General features: G+C 36.0%; 1 protein-coding gene across 4 annotated transcripts in view; it reads left to right on the top strand.

Annotated features, from left to right (window-relative positions):
* Positions 1-26407, top strand: part of TTC28 (tetratricopeptide repeat domain 28) — a 623568-nt gene that overhangs the window by 315025 nt on the left and 282136 nt on the right. For all 4 annotated transcript variants that reach the window (XM_077874163.1, XM_077874162.1, XM_077874165.1 and 1 more), the window contains 3 exons: positions 247-394; positions 9716-9988; positions 10969-11099. In XM_077874163.1, coding sequence (XP_077730289.1) covers positions 247-394; positions 9716-9988; positions 10969-11099 — 552 coding nt within the window. The remainder of the gene's footprint in view (positions 1-246; positions 395-9715; positions 9989-10968; positions 11100-26407) is intronic.

Here is a 26407-nt window from a genome sequence, read left to right as displayed (position 1 = left end):
GTGAAAAGAGCAAAAGTTTTAAATAAAATTTTCTTGAAAGAAGTAATGCTTACATTTTATGATATTGGAAGAAATCAGAATTGATTACTGGGTTTTTGAACCAAGACAATCTCCATGAACTAAATAAAAATTAATTAATTAATTAAAACTTGTCTGCTGACCAGTTTTTGTAATCAAGAATCACTACATGCCTTCTTGGAGCATAATGTATAAGTAAAACATGCATTATTTTTTCTGTATTTCCAGGCATACTTCCGACAGGGTGTTGCCCTCCAGTACCTCGGACGTCATGCCGATGCCCTGGCAGCCTTTGCATCTGGACTGGCTCAGGACCCCAAGAGTCTCCAGCTTCTGGTGGGGATGGTAGAAGCTGCCATGAAATCTCCCATGAGAGGTAAATATGATGAAAGTATTTCATATGACAGTAATTTAAAGTAGGGCATTTCTAGCCTTTGAAGACTTTGGACTCAGGCACTGAGAAATGATAGGTTATCAAATTTGCTAAGATTCTGTATTTTCCACAAAGGAAGATCAAGAATCACTGTCAATAGCTGATGTTAATGAGGTGAAATAGGATAGTAGTAAGGCCACCAGCCCAGAAGCTTATGGACCTGGGTTATATTTTTTAATTTCTCATTAACTATATGAATGTGTGTGAATGAATTAACTTCTCTGGATTTTAGGGCTATCTAAAGATTACTTTTTTAAAAAAATGGTTCTAAGATTCTAGACTTCTAAATCACAATAGCTCTATAAGTAAATTGATTTGCTCAGTTGGACCAATATGCCATCTAGAAAAAATCAAATAAGAGAATATATTAGGCTTTCTGATATTTCAGGAAAGGAAATATGGACCTGACTGTAAGGCTGTGTGTAACATTTTTCAGAGGAACATGAAAAGATTATATTGAATTGAAAGAGAAAAGACAGACACTAGTTATATGGTTGTTACTTCTGTTTCATACCAATAGGTATTCTGGAAGAACAGTGGATTGAAAGTAGTACTGGAGGTTGGAAGAGTTCTAAGGGCCAAAACTGATTGGCTTCACTTTGAGGACATCAATTTTTGTGGCAGCTCTTAGACAGGTTGGGCTGAGAGGGTATAACAGTTACCATCTTTGCAGGGATGGAGACACTAAGGCAGACAGCTAATAATGTTCCATATTAGATTATGTCAAACAGAACTCTGTTTTGTCTCTGAAATGGCATGTTTTTGAATGAACCTAAAAATTTTGATGGCAACATCATTAGACATTTTATCTAGTTTTGAAACATATTTGTGACTTTATAGTTTTAATATATTGACTAGTACAGTACTTGGCTAAGTAAAAGTTTGATGAACTAAATGGGACTCCTATAGTCTCTTGGTGATTTCTAGCTATGAAAAATGTTTTCCTGAAAGTTGAAGGTTGCATGTTTAAAAAAAAAGTGATAAGGAAATCTCTCCTCATGTGATTTTATAACCCCATACAAAGCTGAGTCTTTACTTGTAGGAACCAAATGGCTTTTCCCACTGGGGGACCTGCTGTTAATAAACTCTGACTTAGAGCAGATGTGCTTTGGAGCTGCAGGGCTTGTGGGGGGGAAGTGGACAACAACAACAAAAATCAATCTGTCTCTCCTTGCCGTTTTCTGGCATTTTCTCATTCTTTCCCTATATCCTTCTGCAAGCAATTTACATGGAGCATTTTTTTTTTTTTTATTTAGTTCATGAAGATATCACTTCTTTATTCTGAGGTGTTTCTGCTGCTGCCTTAGAATACTGGAGTGAATGTGTTGAGATCAGCAGAATCATACTTACCATTTTGCCTTTGAAGCAATTTGTTTAGATAAATGTAAGGAAATCTTCCCTGCACTGCGAGAAATAGTTCAATGCTGCTGTCCCCCTTAGGGTTTTCTGTGCCATGTTCTTTCCCATCTTATACTGAGTGACCTAAGGCTGACCCTGGAGAAAGCTGCATCTTACAGGTGCCTGGAACACTTCAATATTTTCTTCTCTTTCCTTAAGGCAATTTGATTTATTTCATTTATTTTTAGCATTGCCTTTACCACTGTGTCTATTCCAGGTGGGCTTCTCTTATCAACATTTTATAGAGGCGGTTGCTTTGCACGGTGTTGTTCTGTGCATCATCTCACATCTTAATGACCTCTCTTTTTGTCATATGGTTGTAATTCACAAAATCTGTCATCATTGCTGCCCATTTTTTACCCACTGTTTATTTTAGCCTCCTGCAGCTTTCTAAGTTCCTGCTATTGTTGCATAGCTGTGCAGTTTGGTCGCTTTACATATAGGTCTGATCTGTTGTATAAATTGTTTTGTTTTGTAATTCTTAAATGCAACAGAGGAAGCTCCCTAGTCCAGGTACTTCTATAAGGAAACAAAGCTCCAGTGATATGCACAGCATCCTTGTGGTTTGACCTTTTGGAGAAGTTTCAAGATTTCATTTTTTTTAAAGGTAGGGCCAACCTACATCAATATGTCTTCGTTCCCAAATACATATGTTATATTTATCCATATTGAAACTTACTGGATTTTTTTACTTGATATTTTGTTACTTGATATGTTGTTGCTTATATTGCTAACTGAATTGTCTGTTTTACTTTATTAAATCATTATGGTTTTACTTGTGTCACCAACCAAGATATCAGTTAAACTATTCCTGTAGATATATTTACATCCTTATATATAGTGTTTATTTCCTTAGATCATTAATGAAAACATAAAAATAAGTATAAATGTAAAATGATATGCTTTTTCATGACCTCTCAAGTTATCCTTTTACTGTTTTCCATTTCTCCTTTTCTGATAGCCTTTCAGCAATTTCAGCTCATTGTATCTTATAAATGTTTATGCAAATTTGCATGGTATAGCATAGTACTACTGCCAACCAAATTCAATAATATAATTACAAAGTGAGATTGAGTTTACCTTTATTCGTTCCTCTAAAGGCGCCAGGGCTGCTTCTTGCTGAGGGTTCTCTTGTGTATATTTTCTCTCCTCCTGTTAATTCGGTAATCTAAAGACTATTACATTTATGGGCTATCACCTGTCGTGGTGTTTCTACTAGCTCCAGAGGTTCCAGGGAAGCTAATTTTATGGAGTGCTGATGGAAAATGGCTGTTGAATGTATAAGCTTTTCTCTCAGGGTCAACTTGGGGCTCACCTTTTATTTGCCTAATTGCCACCCACCCTTGGAGAATTCTTTCCCTCTGATTTTCTTTTAGGTGGCAGTCACTTCACAGGAGGCCTGTTTCTGAAATGTTATTTTAAAAAAAGATTGGAATCTAATCCCAGTGCTGCCATTTGCTGTTTCTCCGACTGAGCAAGGTTGTTTCCTTTCTCTATACCTCAGTCCTTACCTGTAAGAGGGAAATGACAGTATATTGTTTTGAGAATCCATCACTACAAGGCATAAGCTGGCCCTTGCCCATGACCTTCCCTGCTTCAGTGTCATGCACTTCTCACTGAGGAGCACGCATAGAAGCACTGTTAATCCTGCTCTTATATTTATGACAGGCACAGTGCTGTGGGTGTGGAACGAATACCACACCATACATGTGGTCCTCTTGCTGAGCACTCACTGGAGAACTTTGTCTCAGCCCCCAGTGCCAGGAAAGGCTGCATTTCTCCTGACTGTTGCTGTATTTTTATTTAGAAGGTCTGGGAATTTTAGAAATGATCTTTATCCTTTTGCTTTGTCTTCTGTGAAGGATAGAGCCCAATGTCCTGGCCATCTTTAGGAAATGGGCTGGGGCTTATAGTCTGCCTGTCTGTATGCTGAGTTTTTTTTTTTTTTTTTTTTTATCCTTACTTTCTACTCATTTCTGGCTTCAATATTTTCTACCTTTATATCTATGGAAGGCTTTTTAATCCTTTTGGAACTATATATAGACATGCCTGGGAAAATGTGAAGTGAGTGGCTTAGACAAAGTGCTAAACATGTCAGTTGTTTTTCTTTCTTTTTTCTTTTTTTGAGGAGGGTTAAATTTTACTTTTTTGTATAAAACAAAAGTTTTCTAATGGTGGTAAAATATGTGTAACATAAAATTGACCATTTTAACTATTTTTTAAAATTATATAATTCAGTGGCATTACGTCCATCTACAGTGTTGTGCAACCATCACCACCATCCATCTCCAGAACTTTCTTATCTTCCCAAATTAATACTCTGTACCCATTAAATAATAACTCTCTATTTCCTCTCCCCCCAGCTCATGGCAACTACCATGCTATTTTCTGTCTCTGTGAATTTAACTACTCTAGGTACCTCATATCAGTGGAATCATACGATAGTTTTCCTTTTGTGACAAGCCAAGTGGTTTTTAATTTAGTTGCCTCTTTAAGGAATTAACCTAAGAAAAGGTGAAAATTAAAATTAAATGAATGTTAGGAAACTTACCTCTAAATTTTGTTTTTTTGGGAGTACTTTACCCTCATAATACTTTGCTTACTTTTTTTTTTTAAGATTTTATTTATTTATTCATGAGAGACACAGAGAGAGAGGTGGAGACATAGGCAAGGGAAAAGCAGGTTCCCTGGAGGGAGCCTGATGGGGCACTCCATCCCAGACCCCAGGATCATGTCCCGAGCTGAAGGCAGACGCTCAACTGCTGAGCCACCCAAGAGTCCCACTTCCTTACGTTTTATTAGTTGCTGTTCTCTCTTTGGACCACTGTTTGGAGATTCATTTCATAATTGTTTCTGTCAGTCTTCTGGATTTGCAATGCAGTACTCTATTTTAGTGATGTGTCCAAGAATAATTGGTAGTGGTATTACCAGGTTTTTAGGAAAACTGAAGCTTTTAAAATCATGTATGTATGGAAATGTTACAAGGGTAGCTTGGAAGGCTCCAGGTCTTCATAGCATTGTAGACAAATTGAAGTCTGTAAAAACGTTAATTACCTTGAAGGTGATCCATGGGAGACGTGAGTAGAGTAACATTTCTTTGGTATAAGGCACTGTGTCTATTAAATGCATTTATTCCTCAAATTCTATAAAATTTTTTAATTCTAACTATGTCTGAAATGTATCCTTCGTTCTCCATTTGTTTTGTCATTGAAAGTTCAGGACTTTGCTTCTAACTGGTTTTCGTGGCTTTTATTTTTCCTAAACCAGTCCATGTTTTGCTTTCTTCCCAGAATGAATTTTTCTAAAATGTAAGTCTGATTGGTCATTCTCTTATTCATAATTCTATTTTCCCCATTGCTTATGGGGTAGAGGTCAGCCTCCTTAGTATAAGAGATCTTTCCTCTCTTTCATTCTCATCTCCAAGATACCCCCAACTAAAACAACCTGCAGTTCCTGGAAAACACTGGTTTCTTATATCTTCAATTTCTATTTAGATGTTTACTTCCTCTGGAAAGCATTCCTAGACCTATATGGGTGGAGTCAGCACTTTGCTCTGTTGGGGACCCATAGTGCATCCTACCAATGCTAAGAATTCTGGATTGAGAGTTGTATTATTATTTTATATATTACTAAAAAAATGCTGATGTTTAATGACAGAATTCTTTCTTGTCATTTAACTTTTTATTTTATATAAACTGAAAGAGCTCTGTTGGAACCATTTAAATATAGAAGTGACAGATCACTGTGAGGCACCACCATGTTTAAGGATATTAAATCCCAAATCTAAGAATGTTAATATGTGAATAAATGTATATCTCAGAACTGATAAAATATAATATATCTCTTAGCTGAATGAGATTGTTTATTAATAGTCTCTACTACATTCCAACAAGCTCTTCAAATGTCAGGTAGTGTGACTTCGTTCATTTTAAATTCTTAAAGCCTATACATTTTGAAAGCACATAAATGGTATTCAGTGAATGTTGCAGAGGACCTCTACATTCTTACGGAGTTGGTTTAACATTGGCTATTTCATATATCATGCATAGTTTCTAGAAAGAAAAACCTCTTAACAGCTACAGGCTGTCAAATCTGTTTCACCTAGCCTGATAAAATCACAAAATTAGTCCCTATGCTAATAGCCTATTTACTCTAGAATAGGAATTAGAGGAATAGAATAGTAGAGTTGGAAAGAATCTCAGAGAGAGCTAATCTAGCCTATATTTTTAATACATAAAAAAAAAAAAAACTTGTCCTACCACTTTTAGTGTCAAAAGCATGTATACCTGCTAACTGGAGCTTCTGACTAGTGAGTGTGGGCCAATGAGACATATTTACAGCTGAGAGCAGAGAAATTTGACATCAAAAATTTAAATTTACAATAGGTGAAATAGACTTTTGTGTACTTTTCTGTGCACATATATATCTGTGCACATAGATATACACACATGTATATGCGTGTATATGTTTATGCATACATGTACACAAATATGTATAGACATATACATATCTATAGGATGTATAGATTTATGTAACTATCACCAGAATCACAATCTGTACATTTGACAAAGTGAGGAGATTGAGGCTGTGCGGCTTTGAAATCCAGATCTCTTGTCTTTGGCTGGATATTTTCTCTATTATTCCACATCTGCTTTCTTCCTTATAATAATCTCTGGTCCCTTCAAGCTGGCCTATTCTCCATTGTCTATCAATTCATGTACCTATCTTCTTCTGGCACCTTTGTTTAGAACAGAATTTCTGCCTAAAATACCCTCTACTTTCAGAAACAAAGCGAAGACTTGTCTAAGTCCTATCTACCCTTTCTTTAAGAAATCAAGTTATGTTTCCATGAAGATTTCTGACAACCCTTAATAGTTGTCCCCTTTTCCAAACTCTTATAACATGTACTGCATTTGAGATTGCATTTAATTTATCTGTTAATGTATTTATAGTCTCTTTCCTATATACTGAAAATGGAAATTTGTTCTTTTACCTCTTGTTCCTTCAACTTCATTTTTATTTAGTGAAAATTTGTACAATTGAATATTTCTTTCTTTTGCAGGGGTAGTCTTCCAGGTATTTCCAGTCCTCTAATTGTGGCACTGTTCTCTTTTCTTTCTACCTTCGTGTAGTTTTAGAGGCTCATTTAGAAGGCTCCTTTTTTGGGACACCTGGGTGGCTCAGCGGTTGAGCATCATCTGCCTTTGGCTCAGGGTATGATCCCAGAGTTCCAAGATCGAGTCCCACATTGGGCTCCCTGCATGGTACCTGCTTCTCCCTCTGCCTATGTCTCTGCCTCTCTCTCTCTGCATCTCTCATGAATAAATAAATAAAAATCTTTAAAAAAAAAAAAAAAAGAGGGCTCCTTTTTTTGAACTTGGCCATGATTGCTACAGTTAAAAAAAGTCACCAGGTGAGCATGGTATCTTTGTTGGCTATTGATCATTTTGGCTCTGAGTGTCTGAACACTCTTCCTGTTTTGGGAATTCCCTATGTCCTACTTCGGCCTCTTGCCTTCAGATCCTAATTTTCCCATTCTCCTTTGCAGCTGCAACCCACCTTTGAGTCAAGGTTCAAAAAAGAAAGGATAGCACAGAATTTGTTCTGGTGGTGTTTTTTGGCAGTCATGACATCTGTTTTCTAATGGTGCCATTCAATAGTGATGGAGGCAGCAGTGAAAGCTGTGGTGTCCTGTGTTTAGTTGCGACAGTCATGTTGCTTTCATTATGGAGGTTTTGTGGCATGATTTTGACTGAGGGTCTGGAGGTCTGCTTTTTCACTCTTGGCAGTAGCTCCTCAGTGCACTTCTTTTTTTTTTTTTTTTTTTTTTTTTGTGCACTTCTTTTCTACTTATAACCAGTGAGGATTGATTTTTTTATTTTTATTTTTGTCAACAATAAGAATTTTGCCCGGTATGGTATCAGAGCCTAGACTTAGAGCTCTGCAACGAGGTTCTTGTCTCGGTTCTGTCCCAAGCTGTCTGACCTTGAGTGAATCATTTAAATACTTAGATTCACCACATCTAAAATGGGTATTTTCAAGGTCTTTTTAGCTGCGAAATTCTGTTATTTTTGCTTCTGCTAATTGACTGGTGGGATGCTAATGTGATCATCATTGGCAGCCAAACCCAGCAGTGGGTACCACCAAATTCTGCTCACATTTATTTCAGTATGGTACTGTTGTTTTCTATTCTAGTAATTCCTGAGTTCTTGTGCCTGTATTTAACCTTACTGGTTGGCTAGTGTTTACTGGTACTATGTGCACTTGCATCTTGACAGGTATAAAAATGTTCTTTGTTCTCTGTTTAGTGATCTGATTGAAGGGGAAAAATGCTTTAGGCATCAGTAGGTTTCGAGGTTTCTGTGGTAATGTTGATTCAGACGAGAGCTCCTCAGTGTAGAGTTGAAATTCAAAGTCATAAATTGTAAAAATTACATGTTAATGCAGTACCATTGGCTGAGATATTCAAGATTTAAAGAGACCAGCTTTTTAATAGTTTTTTTTTTTTTAACATATGCACAGTGGAACAACTAATGTGAAATAGTTTTTCAGTAAAGCTAACAAATGTGTTGTAAATGCCGCATCATTGTAAAGTTATAGTCGGTGACTCTGCAATTGTCTTTAAAAAAATGAGAGAAGGGGGAGAAGGCACTTAGAGGTCATCACATTCAAACCTAGCTTCAGGTAGAAAGAATCTCTGTGGCTTTCTGACTCTTAGTCTGTATCCTTTCCAGATACCATATGAAAATAAAATGAGATCAACATTAATTTTGTTTTCTTTCTTTCCTTAGCAAATTCAGATGATTTTTTTAATGGTTTCATTTGTCACCACAACAAAAACTGGTAATACTTTTTTATTTGGTCATACTGGTCTTAGAAGCAGCAGTAGATACTGGGTTGCAGTGAGGATGATGGTGATTTTGTTGGGAGAGCTTCTTTTATTGCATTTTCCAGGGAAAAGGTAGTTGGAGTTTTATTAATCAGTCATTCAGATTCAGATTGAACAAACATTTTTTGAACACCAGATGTGTTAGGGACTATCACCTATGTGGTAATGGCGAGTTTGGTGTTTTGTTTTGTTTTGTTGGTACGGTTTTATTTATTCATTTGAGAGAGAGAGAGAACATGCACAAGCCAAGGAGAGGAGCAGAGGGAGAGGAAGAAGCAGACTCTCCACTGAGCAGAGAGCCCAATCTGCCTGGCTCAATCTCAGGATCCTGGAATCATGACCTGAGCTGAAGATAGATGCTTAACCTAAGACTGAGCCACCCAATGCCCCAGAAATTGCTCATTTTCAATTTGATGCCCATGTTGTGCCAGTTACTATGGAATTATTTTAAAGCATTAAACATTCTATAGCAGTCTTCAGATTTAGCTGGGGAAATGTCTTCAAAATGAACACACGTGGAATAATTCTAAAATGGTTAAGGGTCAAACTGCAATACTTTCTATAAAAATGCAGCAGAAATTTAGGTACAAGAAATCAGATAGGCTGGAGAGCCTGAGGATACCATATGGTGAAGTCAGAACCTGAGGGATGTGCTTGTAAGATTTTGAGAGGACAGCAGGACAGAGGAGGAGAATTATTCAAGGAAAGTGATATGTCATACTCAAAGACCAGAAGGGAAGGTGAATGTGGCTTAAGCATGTGCAGTGGGGAGAAGGAGGTTACCTACCAGACTGAGGGTGGGGTTATGGAATCCTATGGATAGGTGGACACTGAGAGTGGTGCTGGATTAAAGGTTGAGGAACTTATATTTGAAATGGTCCATAAGAGATATGATACACATTTGCTTCTAGAGCATACTATAAAAGATTGTTTTGTATATCATATATGTTCTCTTGTTTCCTTCTTTTTTCCCCCAGATTCCCTCGAGCCCACTTATCAGCAGCTTCAGAAAATGAAACTGGACAAGAGCCCCTTTGTGGTTGTGTCTGTGGTTGGACAGGAACTCCTGACAGCTGGCCATCATGGGGCCTCTGTGGTTGTCTTAGAAGCTGCTCTCAAGATTGGCACCTGCAGCCTCAAACTGAGAGGTTCTGTTTTCTCTGCCCTGAGCAGTGCTTACTGGTCTCTTGGAAACACAGAGAAGAGTACCGGATACATGCAACAGGACTTGGATGTAGCCAAGACCTTAGGTAGGGTGGCTTCTGTCTTTTATTTCAGTACAGAAAGGAAAATAAAAAGGCTGATTAACCTGACATGGATGGGAATAACATATGCAATGAAAAGTGAGTGTGTCTCTAGAATATTGTGTTTTAGAGTACTTAGGGCCTTTCTTATAACAAAATACCAAAGCTCCCGAAAGGCCAAGATATGTGGATTAACATATTCATTGCCCTCTTCAGAGATTTGGGCTCACAGATCTAATATCCCAAATGATAGTATTGATGGGTGAATCTCTCATCTTAATTTTAATTTTTGCTTACCATAGAATGCATCAGCATTTTGTTAGAGGTAATAGTACAGTGCAGTGGTTGAGTGTGGCCTGTGGGGCTAGATGGCTGAGTTTAGAATCCTGGCTCTGCTACTTACTAGACATATGATCTTCTGTAAGTTGCCTCACCTCTCTGTGCTACCATTTCCTCATTTGTAAAATAAGTGTGGCTTATGATTATGATCATTGTTACAGTGATTATTCAGTGACTTGCAGCATTGCAGTAAGAGAAGAGATATAGTAAATCTATCATCAGCACACTTGTAAAGAAGCAATATATCATAGTAGGTTTAGTTATTATTTTTTATTTTTTATTTTTCATAGTAGGTTTAGCTAAATGACTGAATCAACAAGCTGATGGTTGTTCAGAACCAGAGGTCATTAGCAGAGCATTGAGATGACTCATAGCTTGTTTGTGTCAAGGTCTTTAACCTCTAATTTCCAGGATACCTATGTCCTTGAATGTAGTTGTATGTTATAACAACAGTTACTGTCCAGAGATTTAATTCTAGTACCATAACTTACTATAGAGAGTCTCATAGAAGATGAAAATACTTTTCTAAAAGAAGACAAAGAAAATATTAGTCAGTAAATCTGTTAATTAAATTAAGATGGGCATTATAAATTATAATTAACACTATAACTTAGAGAAATTTTATCTTTTTTTAAAATCCAACTCAGGTGACCAGACAGGAGAATGCCGAGCTCATGGGAATCTGGGCTCTGCATTCTTCTCCAAAGGAAATTATCGGGAGGCTCTCACTAACCACAGGCATCAGTTGGTGCTCGCCATGAAACTCAAGGATCGAGAGGTAGGAAGTTTACCTGTAGACCAAAAACATTTTTTTTGAAACATGGAATCCTTTTTGCTGTTCAAAATGTTTCAGGTACCCTAAAATATTATTTTTAGAAGTCGATAATCATTGCCTCCATCTTTAATCAATGATCTGGTATTGAATGTCTACCATATATAGACCTTGGAGGTATAGAATTGAATAAGACTTGGTCCCTGACCTCAAGATCTAACAGCTTGCATTGTTCAGATGCATGGCTCTTTTTCTATTCAAATATGAAGGAAAGAGACCCATTAAAAATTAACAAAAAACTGTATCTTCATGATATATCCATTAAATTAAATGAGCACACATTTACTTTATTTGAGATGGACTATTATTACTGCAAACTCTTCATGTTATTTCTTTGGTGGATTTTTAACTCAGGTAGTAGAAGCATATTAAGTCTGACTGAGAGACCTGAATTATAATGATTAAGAATATCATCCTATCTTTATTAGAGAAATGGAATATAATATTCTCAGAGCGTTGATATCCAGTAGATGCAGCCTGATAAGAAAGTGCCTGCAAAGTGGAGAGAGGGTGGGGTTTAGAGTGAAATAGACCCAGATTGGAATCCCTGCTATAGTGCTTTCTGGCTCTGGGATCTTAGGGAAATTATTACTTAGCTCCTCTTTACCTATGTTTTCTTAGAAAATAATGATCATATTTATTCCATATACTGTTGTGATAGGATTATAAATAATATATATATATATATATATATATATATATATATATATATATATATATAAAGTACCTATAATGGTAGTTGGAATTCCATAAAGGGTAGCTTCTAATATCATATTATTTTTTTAATATCATATTATTAACAAGGAAAAGAAGGGTAATAGAGGCAACAACAAACTTATGAATCAGTCTATATATTGGGAAATGTATTTACTTACATCTTAGAATTTCACTGTGGGACATTATAGAAATTAATTTTTTGATTTCAATGACTTAGCATCTTTGAGTCTCTAAAACATGGTCAGTTACTAGGAAGGAATTGGGGAAGAAAAAAGCCTTTGTTTTAATGGTGTGTTGGAATCTCCCCTTAGGAAGGGGAAGAGACTTCCTTAAAGTCTCTCATTACATGGGTGTCAGAGAAAAGCCTTTGAAAGCTGCCAAAGTATATCGTTCAAGTGAGATGGACTTCAGGTGATTCTATTCTCAAGAGTGTTACCTAAATACTTTTCTCTATTTACTCTTAGTTTACAAACAATTCTTATAAGCCAGATTATCTGACTTTTTGATGTTAAGAGAATGAAAAGAGGGATCAGACTTATAGACACAGATACATTGATGGCATTAGGTGACAGCCAGGTTTAAGAACTAAAACAGCTAAGTTGCTTAGATAGGCCCATTTGGTGAAGGCTCAGATGACCATAAATATGTCAAAAACTGCATTTATAGGGGCAGCCCTGGTGGCTCAGCGGTTTAGCACCACCTTCAGACCAGGGCGTGATCCTGGAGACCTGGGATCGAGTCCCATGTTGGGCATCCTGCACGGAGCCTGCTTCTCCCTCTGCCTGTGTCTCTCATGAATAAATAAATAAAATATTAAAAAAAAAAAGAGGGCAGCCTGGGTGGCTCAGCGGTTTAAGCACCTGCCTTCTGCCCGGGGTGTGATCCTGGAGTGCCAGGATCGAGTCCCACATCAGACTCCCTGCATGGAGCCTGCTCCTCCCTCTGCCTGTGTCTCTGTCTCTCTCTCTCTGTGTGTGTCTATCATGAATAAATAAATAAAATCTTAAAAAAAAAAAGAACTGCATCTCTATTTTCCTGACCATTGGGATGCATATATATTAGCGCAATTACTACATGGGGTAGAAAGACTTGAAATTAGGACATAGGATTATCGTAGGTATTAAAAAGGAGAAGCGAAAATTTTCTGCCTTCCCTATTTTTAATAGTGTAATTTTCTTTAGTCTGTGTTTTCTGAGTTTTATAAACCTTTGCTGTACAATAAGTTATTAAGGAATCATTGATTATAGGGATAGAAGGGACTTTGAGATAATATTGGAGCCAGTTTCCTCCCCAAATCTTCTCTTCTTTGAATTTCCACCTTCTTTGAATTTCCACCCTGTCTCCCCCCCCCACACACATCGGCCTCTATTTAACCATTACTACAGTAGTTCACCAGCCTGCCTATTGGGAACCCCTCCTTATGTATAAGTAAGACTGATTTTGACCCTCTGGGATTAGAAAGAGAATGTTCAGCTACCATAATTAATGGACTGTGGCCTCTCCTTTTCCAAGGTGAAAATCTCATTAATTTTTTCCCATTAATTTTCTCTTCAAAGTTTCTCATTATCAAAACTTGAATAATTTTTACAATCCTCTTCTGACTGTTCCCCTTTCACTGTTGCCATTATGGTTGCTGGGTTAGCCATAGGCTGGCCAAGGCAGAAACCTTCTTTTGGGATGTTCTTTCTAGAGCATGCTTCTGCTCTGTGTTGACATATTTATCTGATTTCTAAACTGACCTGTAGAATTTCTCTTTTTTCTCACTGTGTCTCTTCAGTTGTATTTGCTTCTGGAATCATACAGTGCCATTCATTTTCTTGAGAATTTAATGTAATTTTCTTTTCTCTTAATTTTAAAGGTTGTATTTGAGTACTGCTGCTTGTACATCTGCATTTAACTGGAGATCTTTATTTCCACATCCCTGAAAATAGCCAATAATTGTTAAGACTAGAATTAATATTGGTCCAGAACTTAAAGGGACATAGAAAATGCCTAGTAGGAACTATTGCAATATATGTATTTCATCCAGTTTCAAAATTTTGCTTGGCCAGTCTTCTGTGATGTAATTTATTAACATGCTATGCATATGTTAGGTGTTCATAAAGTACTGTGCTGAGGATTCTGGGCCTGGGCAGTAGGTGTGGGGTCACTCCCCTTGAGGAACTTATATTGTCTTAGAGACAGAATTTAATATAACACAAATATTAAAACAATGTTTCTGCAATAAATAATGAACATTGTCTTTAATCACTGCCAAGATTCTTGGATTCCAGAGGAGACAGAGACTGGTAGAGACTTGTGAGAGCTTTGTGAAACAGGTGGAACTCAAGTTGTTCCTTAAGTGAGATGTAGAAATTGGCAAGCAGGTTCTGAAATCTGGTTAGCATATCAGTCATGTTATCCCTCATATCACTCATGAAGGATGAGATATTTCAAACCATTAGCAAAGGTCAGGTCCTATTTTCTACTATCCTATTTGTTAAGGTCACAGACTTAGTTTTTTAATAAGATAAGAGTTGTTAAAAAAAATGTAAGAGTTGTTAGTTTTATCTAGTTATATAAAAAAATCATGAAAATAACCAACCATAAGCCTACCATCCTTTTGATATTTTGGGTATGATCTTTTGGTCATATGTATACCTATCCAAACAAAAATTGAGATCCTATTGTGGTACGTTTATAACTTGTTTTTTCCTTAATATTTTCACATTTTTGTATTTTATTAAATGTTCTACTGAAAGTCTTATGGTTTTAGCACAAATTATTTTGTCTATACCTCTTCCATAATGCATTTAGTTTGCTTCAAAATTTTTGGTATTATAAAATATGGAAAAAATCTTTGTAAATAAATCTTTGATCATATCTCTCATCATTTCCTTCGGCTAGATTATTAAAAGTGGGCTTGCTTGGAAAAAAAGTATTAAGGCTTCTGATCCTACTAAACAGCTCTCAGAAAGGCTATGTATGTTTTCATTCCTACCAGCAATGTATCAGATATTCCATTTCCCTGGACTGGCCAACACTAGGCATTACTAAATAATAGATAAAATAAAAAGTCAAATTGATAAGTAAAAAAAAAAGTGACATCTTACTGTTTTACTTTGAATTTCTTTGATCACTGTTGGGGCTATTTTTTAAAAAGTTTAATATACTTATTAGATAGAGGCAGAGGGAGGGGTAGAGGGGAAGAATCTCAAGCCGACTCCACTCTAAGTACAGAACCCCATGGGAATCAATCTCATGATCCTGAGATCGTGACCTGAGCCAAAATCGAGAGTTGGATACTTAACTGACTGAGCCACTCAGGCACCCGAGGGATGACTATTTTTAAAAATATCTTTCATAAAGAACTTTAATACTCATCTTATTTTTCTGTTGTGATGTTGGTTATTTCCTTTTTTTAATGTTTTTTTGATGTTCATTATTTTATATTGATTTAATCCTGGACCTTGCTATGTCAGCCCAGTGAGCTATTGGACAATTTGTGTTCTAATGCATAGTTTTAATTATTGTTGCTTTATTATGCATTTTACATCTGCTACAAGTTTCATAACATTAATTCTTTTAAAAAAATGTCTAGAATATCCTTATCTCCCCTCACTACCCCCAAATAAACTTTAAAATAATTTTGTCAAAATTTGGATATTCTCCCATTGGTATTTTTGTTGAGCTTTACATATTAATTACGGGTAAATTTATATATTTTTATTTTATTTTATTTTATTTATTTTTAAAAAATTTATATCTTTTTAATAGTCGATCTTCTACTCAGGAGCCTGATCTGTTCTTGCATTTCACCTTTTATGCTCTTTGGTGATCTGCACTTTTAGGGAGAGTTTTTCCATATTTATTTATTTTTGTTTGAGTATAGTTGACATACAATGTTATATTAATTTCAAGTGTACACATAGTAGTTCAACAAGTTTATATGTTATGCTCTGCTCACAACAAATATAGCTACCATTTGTCACCATACAGTGCTATTACAATATCATTGACTATATTCCCTATGTTGTGACTTTTATTCCTGTGACTTATTCATTCCATAACCAGAAGCCTATCTCCCACTTCCTTTCACTTATTTTTCTCATCCTCTCACCTTCCTTCCCTATGGCAACCATCAGTTTGTTCTCTGTATTTATAAGTCTGATTTTGCTTTTTAATTTTTCTTTCTTTCTTTTTTTTTCTTTAAAGAGAGAGAGAAAAGTGGGGAGGAAAAGGGAGAGAAAGAACCTTTAGTAGTCTTCACATCCAGCATGGAAGTTGACATAGGGCTCAGTCTTAGAACTCTGAGATCATGACCTGAGCCAAAATCAAGAGTTGGATTCTTAACCAACTGAGCCATCAAGGCACCCCCATTCATTTGTTTTTTTTTAGATTCTGCATTTGAGTGAAATCATATGGTATTTATCTTTCTCAGTCTGACTTATTTCACTTAGCATAATACCTCCTAGCCCTCTTGTCACAAATGGCATGATCTCATTTTTTTTTATTTTAATGGCTGCATAAAAACAAAGCTGGAGATATCACAGTTCCAGATTTTAAGATATACTATAAAGCTGTAGTAATCAAAACAGTGTGGTACTGGCACAAAAATAGACACATATATCAATGAAACAGAATAGAGAACCCACACTTAAATGGCCAATTAATGTATGACAAAGGAGGCAAGAATATAAAATGAGAAAAAGATAGTCTCCTCAAAAATGGTACTGGGAAAACTGTATATAGAAGAATGAAATTAGATCATTTCTAACGCTGTATACAAAAACAAACTCAAAATGGGTTAAAGGCCTAAATGTGTCCTAGACCTAAATGAATCCTAGAAGAGAACATCAGCAATAATTTCTCTGACTTCGGCCACAATGGTTTTCTAGACATGTTTCTTAAGGCAAGGGAAACAAAAGCAAAAACAGAAACAAAAACAAACAAAACCCATTTGGACTACATCAAAATAAAAAGCTTTTGCACAGAAAAGGAAACCATCAACAAAACAAAAAGGCAACCTACTGAATGGGAGAAGATATTTGCAAATGATATATCTGATATGGGGTTAATATTCCAAAATATATAAAGAACGTACACAAGTCAACACCAATGAAACAAATAACCCATTTTTTCCCCTGAGTATTTAATATATCTTGTTGGAAATAGGACATTTTTTTCCAACATATATAGGTTTTTAAAATTAGATACTGGTGGGGGCACCTGGCTGGCTCAGTCAGTAGAGCATGCAACTCTTGATCTTGGGGTTGTGAATTTGAGCCCCATCTTGGATGTGGAGATTACTTAATAATATTGTAAGGAAACAAAACAAAACTAGGTATTGATGGTATATAGAAAAGGTGTTTGTTTTATATGTTTTGCATGTTTTGACCATGTGAAAATTCTCTCATAGCTCATAATTTTTTGTTGATTCTTGTAAATTTTCTTGTAATAGGATTTTTTTTGTTGGAAATAATGATAGTTTTGTGCATTTGTTTCCTTACATTATCCCTTTTTTTCTTCTTAATTACTGCACTGGTTAGAACTTTGAGAACTCTCCCCAAAAGAATCACTCTTCCTCTTGAGTACAAGAAGTTCAGAGAATGTACTTTTTATAACTATCCTATTCTTTTTTTTTTTTTTTTAAGATTTTATTTATTTATTCATGAGAGACAGAGAGAGAGAGAGAGAGAGAGAGAGAGAGAGGGAGAGGGAGAGAGGCAGAGACATAGACAATGGGAGAAGCAGCCTCCCTGCAAGGAGCCCGATGCAAAATTTGATCCCAGATCCTGGGATCACACCCTGAGCTGAAGGCAGACACTCAACTGCTCAGCTACCCAGGCTTCCCTATAATTATCCTATTCTTACATTGTATCTGTGACCTCAAATTGTACCTTGGTTTCCCTCTTGCATTATTTTAATATTGAAATAAAATAATAGAAAACTGCCTTTTGAAACAAAAAGTAACCACTCTGAATGCTGTGACTGTAAGAATAACAAGCTATATCTTTCTGCATTTTATATCTTTGGCTATAGTACACTTTAATATTGTCCCAAATAGTGATATAGCAGCCTGGAACCACTTTGTCCACTTACCTTAAAAAGCAATAGGTTGGGACACCTGGGTGGCTCAGTGGTTGAGCATCTGCCTTTGGCTCAGGGCATGATCCTGGGGTCCTGGGATCGAGCCTCACATCAGGCTTCCTTCATAGAGCCTGCTTCTCTCTCTGCCTATGTCTCTGCCTTTCTCTCATGAATAAATAAAAAAAAAATTTTTTTTAAAAGGCAATAGGTTTTTCTTTTATACAGTTAGTTACTCTCTCAGATACTTAATAGGGGAGGTGATACCTTCTCCATAGGAATTTTTCATTCTAACTAACCTTCTGTCTGCTTTAATGGTTTGAAAATTAATTTCAGGTTCCCACAGAGACTTTCCTATGAGCCAATATTAATTGTCAGAAGAGTGCATAAATTATGATGTATTAGCGATGTTGTTCTGTATCCAGGAAATCTGATATGCAAATATGCTGATGACTCTGAAGGTTTTTTTATCAGTCTGATTTCTCTCCTGAGCGTCATATTTCTTTATCCAGCTGCCTCCTTGACACCCACCTTTGATTCTGTATGCCTAACTTAGCCCTTAGTCTATGCCTCTTTCTGCCTTTGCTGTTTGTCCTGTTGTTCAAGCCACTTGAATTTCATGTTTGGCTTATTACTGGGTTTTCTTTCTGGCAACCTCTTTTCTGCCTCCTGCTTTACACTGTGCCATCTTTTGCCTGGACCCTTGCAGAACTTCCTGAACTTTCTAACATGTACTCTCCTAAAAGTAAAGAGGAGAGGGTGTCTACTACTTGGACCTATGAGCATAGCCTGAAATTGCTGCCATAAGTAGGTAATTTCTTTCAAGTATAGTGCAGTGTGGTTGAGAGTATGAACTTAGATAATAGACAAACTTGAACTTTGGCTTATTATCATGTAATCCTGAAAATTATGTAAACTCTTCTAAGTGTGATGGATATGGAAGTTGTTTCCAATTTTTGGCTATGAAAAAGCTGCTAATAAACATTCTTGTATATATCTTTTGGGAAACATCAGCACTTACATCTGTTAAGCATTTGGTCATATATGTATTTAGATTTATTAGATTTTCTGAAAAAAAATCTGAAATCTTAGTTTTCTGAAATAGTTGCACCAAGTTATATCATCAGCAGTGTAAGGGATTGTGAAGCTTTAATAGCAGATATAGAAAAAGAAAAAGAACAAGGCATAAGGAAACACCAATATCTGAGTAGATAAGTCTGTATGTGTAGTTAGATGGAGGAAGTGATTATAATAGCTACTACTATACTTATTGTTGTAAGGATTAAATGAGTTCATATAAGTGTTTCCTTATCACAGTGCTTGAGACACAATAAGAATTCAAAAATGGTGCTACTGTTATTATTAGCATTATCATTGTCACCATCATTTAAATGATTCATATGCAGTTGCATATGCCTATGTAATATCAGAGCTTAATTCAGTGTAAAATTGTTTTCCACCAGATAGTCCAGTAAACTGAACATACTTGGAAAAAGTGATATTTATTCGTTAGGTAACTTTGCATACCTCTTGTCACACTGGAGAATGTAAATATTGTAATTTGTGAAATCTGTTTTAGCTCTGCCCTGATTTTAGTTTCTTCTCAATTTGATCCATCACCTACAGAGATCTTTGAGTTATCCCTTGAAAATTTAGTTCTGATCATGCAGTTTTCCTGCTTAAAAGCCTTTGACAACTTTCTCAGGCCTTCAGAATAAAGTCCAAACACCTTCATAATCTTTTCCCGTTATTCTGTATGGCATACACTGTATCATCTGTTCATACAAGTCTACTTGCCATACTTTGTTAAACATGCCTTATACTTTACCCTCAGTATCTTTACTTGTTCTAGGCCCTCTGTGTAGAGGACCCTATCTTTGACCCCTCAGCAAGGTTTTCTTTATTCAAGTTTCATTAAATCGTCTCTGAATCATGAAAGCTCTGTTTTTTCAATTTTTATCTTTTTTACCCATTATCATACAATGTTGATGAATCCTGATTTACCAATCCATTTATTTTAATGGTTAGTGCCTTTTGTATTCTATTTAAAAAAATATTTGTGTATCCCAATATCATGAAAATGTTCTTCTGTGATGCCTTAGTTAACCTTTTGCATTTAGGTCTCCTGCCTCTTGGAATTTACATTTGTGTTTGGTTTGGGGTAGGGATCAAAGTTCAGCTTTTTCTTTCATCTGAATCTCCAATTGATCCAGTACTGTATATTCCATAAGACTGCACTGTGTGCTACTTTTGTCGTAAGTCAGGTATCAGGTATATAAAGGGACTCTCTGAAAATGAGTGGGAAATATCAGAGAGGATGATAGAACATGAGAGACTCCTAACTCTGGGAAATGAACAAGGGGTAGTGGAAGGGGAGGTGGGGGGAGGATGGGGTGACTGGGTGACAGGCACTGAGAAGGGCACTTGACAGGATGAGCACTGGGTGTTATACTATGTGTTGGCAAATCAAACTCCAATAAAAAGATACACATACGCAAAAAAATAAAGGGACTCTCTTTTCTGCACTGTTGATCTCATTGTCTATCTTTATACCAATAGCACATTGCCTAATTATTGCAGCTTTTTAATGAGTCTGGAATTCTAATCAGGTAATTCTAGTAGCTTTGTATTTCTTCAGATTGCTTTGACTATTCCAGGTTCTTTACATTTATATACATTAAATAAACATAGACTCAAACATCCTGTTGAAATTTTGGTTGGGATAGTATTGAGTCTTTAAATATATTTGAATCTTATAGTCCATGACCTTGGTATATTTCTCCATTTATGTAGGGCTTGTAAAATCTGTTTCAGCAATGTTTTATAGTTTTCAGTGTAGAACTATTGCATATCTTTCTATAGTTTTATTGTTAGGTTTTAGGTGTGTGCATGTGTACATGTGTATGCTATTATAAATGATATTTTATTTTTTCTTTTAATTCAGTAGTATTTTATTTTATTTATATTAAAATTATAGTGTAATTAACATACATGTTATATTAGTTTCAAGCATACAATATAGTGATTCAGCTATTCTATATGTTACTCAGTGTTTATCACAATAAGTATACTCTTAATCCCTTTCACCAATTTCACCCACCTCCCGACCCACCTTCCCTCTAGTAACCACCAGTTTGTTCTTTGTTGTAAATGATATTTTAAAATTTTATTTTTTCCTGCTTCTCTTCCTGGACCCAGATATTCAACAACTCTTGGAATAGGTTTACTTGCTCAGCCACTTATATTCCCATACTACTTTGTTTTTTATGTTTATATATTTTTACCATTATATAAGTAATATATGAGTTAGTTACTGATGTAAAAGATTAAAACATTGTCCTTTCCGGAAATAACTTCTGTTACCAGTTTGAAGTATTTCCTTTCTAGATTTACACTATCTACTGTGGTAGCCACTACTGTGTGTGGCTGTTGAGCATTTATTTAAAATGTGAATAGTTTGAATTGAGATGTTGCTGTAAATATAAGATATACACTGAACTTTGAGGATTTAGGATGAAAAAAAAAAGAATCCAAAGTATCTCATTGCTAAATTTTTGTTTGACTACAGTCAAATGTATTTTGGATACACTGGATTAAATAAAATATGTTATTAATTCCACTTTTCTTGTTCTATATTTTTACGTGGTTATTAGAAGGTTTAAATTATATATGTTAGGTAGAATGACTCTAGCCATTTTCTATTATAGTTTTGTTTTTCATATGTGGGAATAAGATATTGTTTACCAAATGGCTTTTTTTTACTTGATAGTCTTAAACCTCTTTCCATGTTAGCATTTGTAGATCTATCACATTATTTTGAACTTCTTTGTAGTGACATGTATTATGGTTGTACCATTTATCTACTGATGGAATGTATAGGAAGTTGTTTTTTCCCCTTTTACAAGGATGATTGTAATAAAAAAGACCTCATACAAGTCACTTTGTATACATATAGGAGTAGAGTACTGCCTAGCAAGTGGAATTGCTGAGTACACAGCTATAATACACATTTTATTTATTGATTGATTTTTATAATACACATTTTAAATTAAAAGATTTTACCAAATTGTACTCCAAAAAGGTTGTTCTAAACTCATAAGCTCTTAGTAGATCTTAATCTTTTTTTTTTTTTTCAAATAGATTGGCAAAGCATAGCCCCTAGTGATACCTCAGTTATAGTACTTACCATTTGTTTGTATTGGTGGTCTTTTCTTCATTGTATAATTTTCCTCATTGTATAATTCCTTCTGGAGGGAAAAGAGAATAGCTTTTTTATATCGATAATCTCATTTGTTCCTCATTCAACACATGTTTACTACTCAGTACTTACTATGAACCAGATGCTATAATGCCTTTGGGTATAAAGGTGGATATGCCATTGTTCTTGCCCTCAAGATCAAATATTCTGACAAACCACCGCAGTGTTCCAGTCCAGTATCAATAAATACTTTTTAGCCTGGAGGAAAAATATTGAGGGTTATAGTAGGTAAAGGGTGCTCTTATCTCTTTGGTTCTTATGAATGGTGGTCTTAATTTTATTCAGAGCTGGAGAAGAAGACTTACAGAAGCCCAGCTGTAAATACCAACTAAGTTTATTTTTCTTTTCTGCAGGTATTTTGTGTCAGGAACTAAAATCTAAAGTTTACATTCAAAAGGATACTTTTCGTATTCTGATAATACCTACCAATAAGAAATTTTGTAAAATGGAATTTCATTCTTTGTGATTTTGAAGATTAAAGGTAAATTATAATCATTATCAATTTATGAACCTGTAGGTTCACAGGCACAGTTACTCCCTTCCCCCCGCCCCTGCACCAAGGACTACTTGACTTTTTGAGAAAATTGATCCTTGTAGATTTCCTTTAGGATGTAGCTACAGGAAATTAATTAGACAATTTTTGATGACATCATCCGGACAACAGCACTTCCTCTGAAAGCAGTGCTATTTTTCTTGGACCTTTTTTTGCAGTATTTTCTACACTGTGTATATTAGTATATTAGTATGAAGTCCACACAAAGACTTCTAGGGGTGTGCGTGTGAGAGAAACACACACACACACACACAGACAAAGAATGTAGTGAAATAATTATTCTCTATCAGTAGTACAAGAGAGTAGGTTAAAAGGTAAAAAAGCATTGCATTTTAGCAGAGAACCATATCCTCATAGGGAGTATTAAGTTCAGGAGGGGAAGGTTTGGCAATGTTTTCAGTAGTGTGTATCTTAGAGGCTTTTAAGAAACAAATAAGATTCTTAAGCTGTAACTCTTCAAATCACTAAAGAGTTGGAAAGTAGACACTTGTGAAGAGTGGAGATAGGACATCAATTTCTTGATTGTGCTCTTTGTACTTTGTATTATAAATTAGCTGAGCCAGAGCTTTTGGCCTGTAATGAGTCATAAAAAAAGCTCTTTTTCTCATACTGATAAAATAGTTATTGCCTCAAAAGAAGTTGTACAGGGGCAGCCCTCGTGGCTTAGCGGTTTAGCGCCACCTTCAGCCCAGGGCGTGATCCTGGAGACCTGGGATTGAGTCCCACGTCAGGCTCCCTGCATGGAGCCTGCTTCTCCCTCTGACTGAATCTCTGCCTCTCTCTCCTTCTGTGTCTCTCATGAATAAATAAATTAAAAAAAAAAAAGAAGTTGTACACTCAGTGAATATGTGTGTATGTATGTGTAATGTTTGATATGTTTGCATATCATTCAGCCCTTAGCTGTTCCATTCTTCAACTAATTTTTTCAAGTTCTACTTTATCATCACTTAACCCATTGTATTTTTGGGTATCCTCTTCCAACCATAGTGTTTTGCAGTCTCTTCTACAGAGTAGAAAAGAATCTCAGACTAGGAATGAGGAGATCTAAATTTGAATCCTGGTTTTGCTACCAGTGACCATATATTATGGGCAGACCTCTTTTGGAAACTCTCTTGTTGCTGGCTCTCCATCTGTAAACAGAAACACCAGATCAGATGATGTCCAGTGTAGTAGCCACAAGTAGTTACATTAAATTAAATTAATTAGGATTAGGGTAAACAATTCAATTCCCCAGTCACAATAACCACATTTTAAGTGCTCAATAGCCCATGTGTTTAGTGGCTACCAAATCAGATACAGAAAAAATTTCTGTTATCTAAAGTTTTATTGAATAGTGCAATTAGAGTTTTATGTAGCTCTAAATTTTAATCAGAAGGCAAAAAAGTACATCAGTGTGAATCACAGACCACCTTCATTTTTCCATAGTACCTGCTATTTATATACTAGAATCATCTGTATTTTCTTTTGATACACAGGGAAAGAGGGAGGATTCTGCTTCTGATAATGACAAAAAAGCTCAGCCACATATAACAACTGTGAACTTTGGGAAAAAGATAAAACAAATAAATATGTGGAAGTACTGGAGAGTGACCAAAAGCTAGCAGAAATTGAAGAAAATTAACACTTGAAATAAGGGAATAACACTAGATGAATTTTCTGTTTTTTAAAAAATGATATTTTAATTCCAGTGTTGTTAACATACAGTGTTATATGAGTTTTCAGTACAATATAGTGATTTAGCATTTCCATGTATTATTCAGCGCTCATCATAATAAGTGTACTCTTAATCTCCTTCACCTATTTAACCCATCCCCCCCACCCACTTTCCCTCTGGAAACCATCAGTTTGCTCTTTTTTTTTTAAGATTTTTAAATTTATATATTCGAGAGAGAGAGAGAGAGAGAGAGTCAGAGACATAGGCAGAGGGAGAAGCAGGCTCCATGCCAGGAGCCTGATGCGGGACTGGATCCTGGGACTCCAGGACCACGCCCTGGCCCAAAGGCACCTAGGTGCTAAATCGCTGAGCCACCAAGGGATCCCCAGTTTGCTCTCAATAGTTAAGAGTCTGTTTTTAGTTTGTCTCTCTCCCCATTTCCTTTGTTCGTTTGTTGCCTAAATTCCACGTATGAGTGAACTCAAATAGTATATGTCTTTCCCTGCTTATTTCACGTAGCATTATACTCTCTAGACCCATCCATGTTGTTGCAGATGGCAAGATTTCATTCTTTTTTGTGGATCAATAATATTTTCATTGTATATATGTATACCACATCTTCTTTATCCATTCATCTATAAATGGACACTCAGGCTGCTTCCATAATTTGGCTATTATAAATGATAATTTCTTATTTTTAATGTCTTTATTGCCAGAGTGCCAGCACCATACCCCACAATGGTACTGAAATGTATATAGAAATCTGTAGCCTTATTGGTCGTGGTATTGGAGAACCTAGTTGGCCTCACAATGGTAACTAGAAAGTAAGAAGGAAATCCTGGAAAGGAGGTACCTACATAGAGAAGCCCTAGATTCTGTGTATAGTCTTGCCAGATCTCTAGATAATCTCTGAAGTAAGCATATGAGGACAGATTCCAAGCAACTTGGCTAAGGCTAAAGGAACTGAAGAGATTTCAGCTGCTGCTCACTTCAGGGCAGCTTGGTGTTTGAGTTTGTTAGGATTGACTGCCTGCAAAAACAAAAAAAGTTGATACTCTGTAGGGTAGTATAACAAAGTCCTGAGTGCCTTCAATGTATCATTCACAATGTTCAGGATATATTCTTAAATTATTGGACATATGAAGAAACTGGAAAATGATTTATACTGAAGAGAAAAGGCATTCCATGAGACCAAACTCGACCCAAAGAATGGGGAAAAATTAACAAGGCAGGAAACCACAAATGTTGGAGAGGATGTGGAGAAAAAGGAACCCTCTTACACTGTTGGTGGGAATGTGAAATGGTGCAGCCACTCTGGAAAACTGTGTGGAGGTTCCTCAAAGAGTTAAAAATAGACCTGCCCTACGACCCAGCAATTGCACTGTTGGGGATTTACCCTAAAGATACAGATGCAATGAAACGCCAGGACACCTGCACCCCGATGTTTCTAGCAGCAATGTCCACAATAGCCAAATTGTGGAAGGAGCCTCGGTGTCCATCGAAAGATGAATGGATAAAGAAGATGTGGTTTATGTATAAAATGGAATATTACTCAGCCATTAGAAACGACAAATACCCACCATTTGCTTCAATGTGGATGGAACTGGGGGGCAGTATTATGCTGAGTGAAGTAAGTCAATCGGAGAAGGACAAACAGTGTATGTTCTCATTCATTTGGGGAATATAAATAATAGTGAAAGGGAATATAAGGGAAGGGAGAAGAAAAGTGTGGGAAATATCAGAAAGGGAGACAGAACGTAAAGACTGCTAACTCTGGGAAACGAACTAGGGGTGGTGGAAGGGGAGAAGGGCGGGGGTGGGGGTGAATGGGTGACGGGCACTGAGGGTGGCACTTGATGGGATGAGCACTGGGTGTTATTCTGTAAGTTGGGAAATTGAACACCAATAAAAAATAAATTTATTATAAAAAATAGCAAAACAAACAAACTCGACCCAAAGATTGGAATCGATAGACAAGAATTTTTAAACAGTTTTTATAACTGTGT

The sequence above is a fragment of the Canis aureus genome, chromosome 27 (genome assembly GCF_053574225.1).
Source record: "Canis aureus isolate CA01 chromosome 27, VMU_Caureus_v.1.0, whole genome shotgun sequence".
NCBI classification, from domain to species: domain Eukaryota; kingdom Metazoa; phylum Chordata; class Mammalia; order Carnivora; family Canidae; genus Canis; species Canis aureus.
This window is presented reverse-complemented; position numbering and strand designations above follow the sequence as displayed.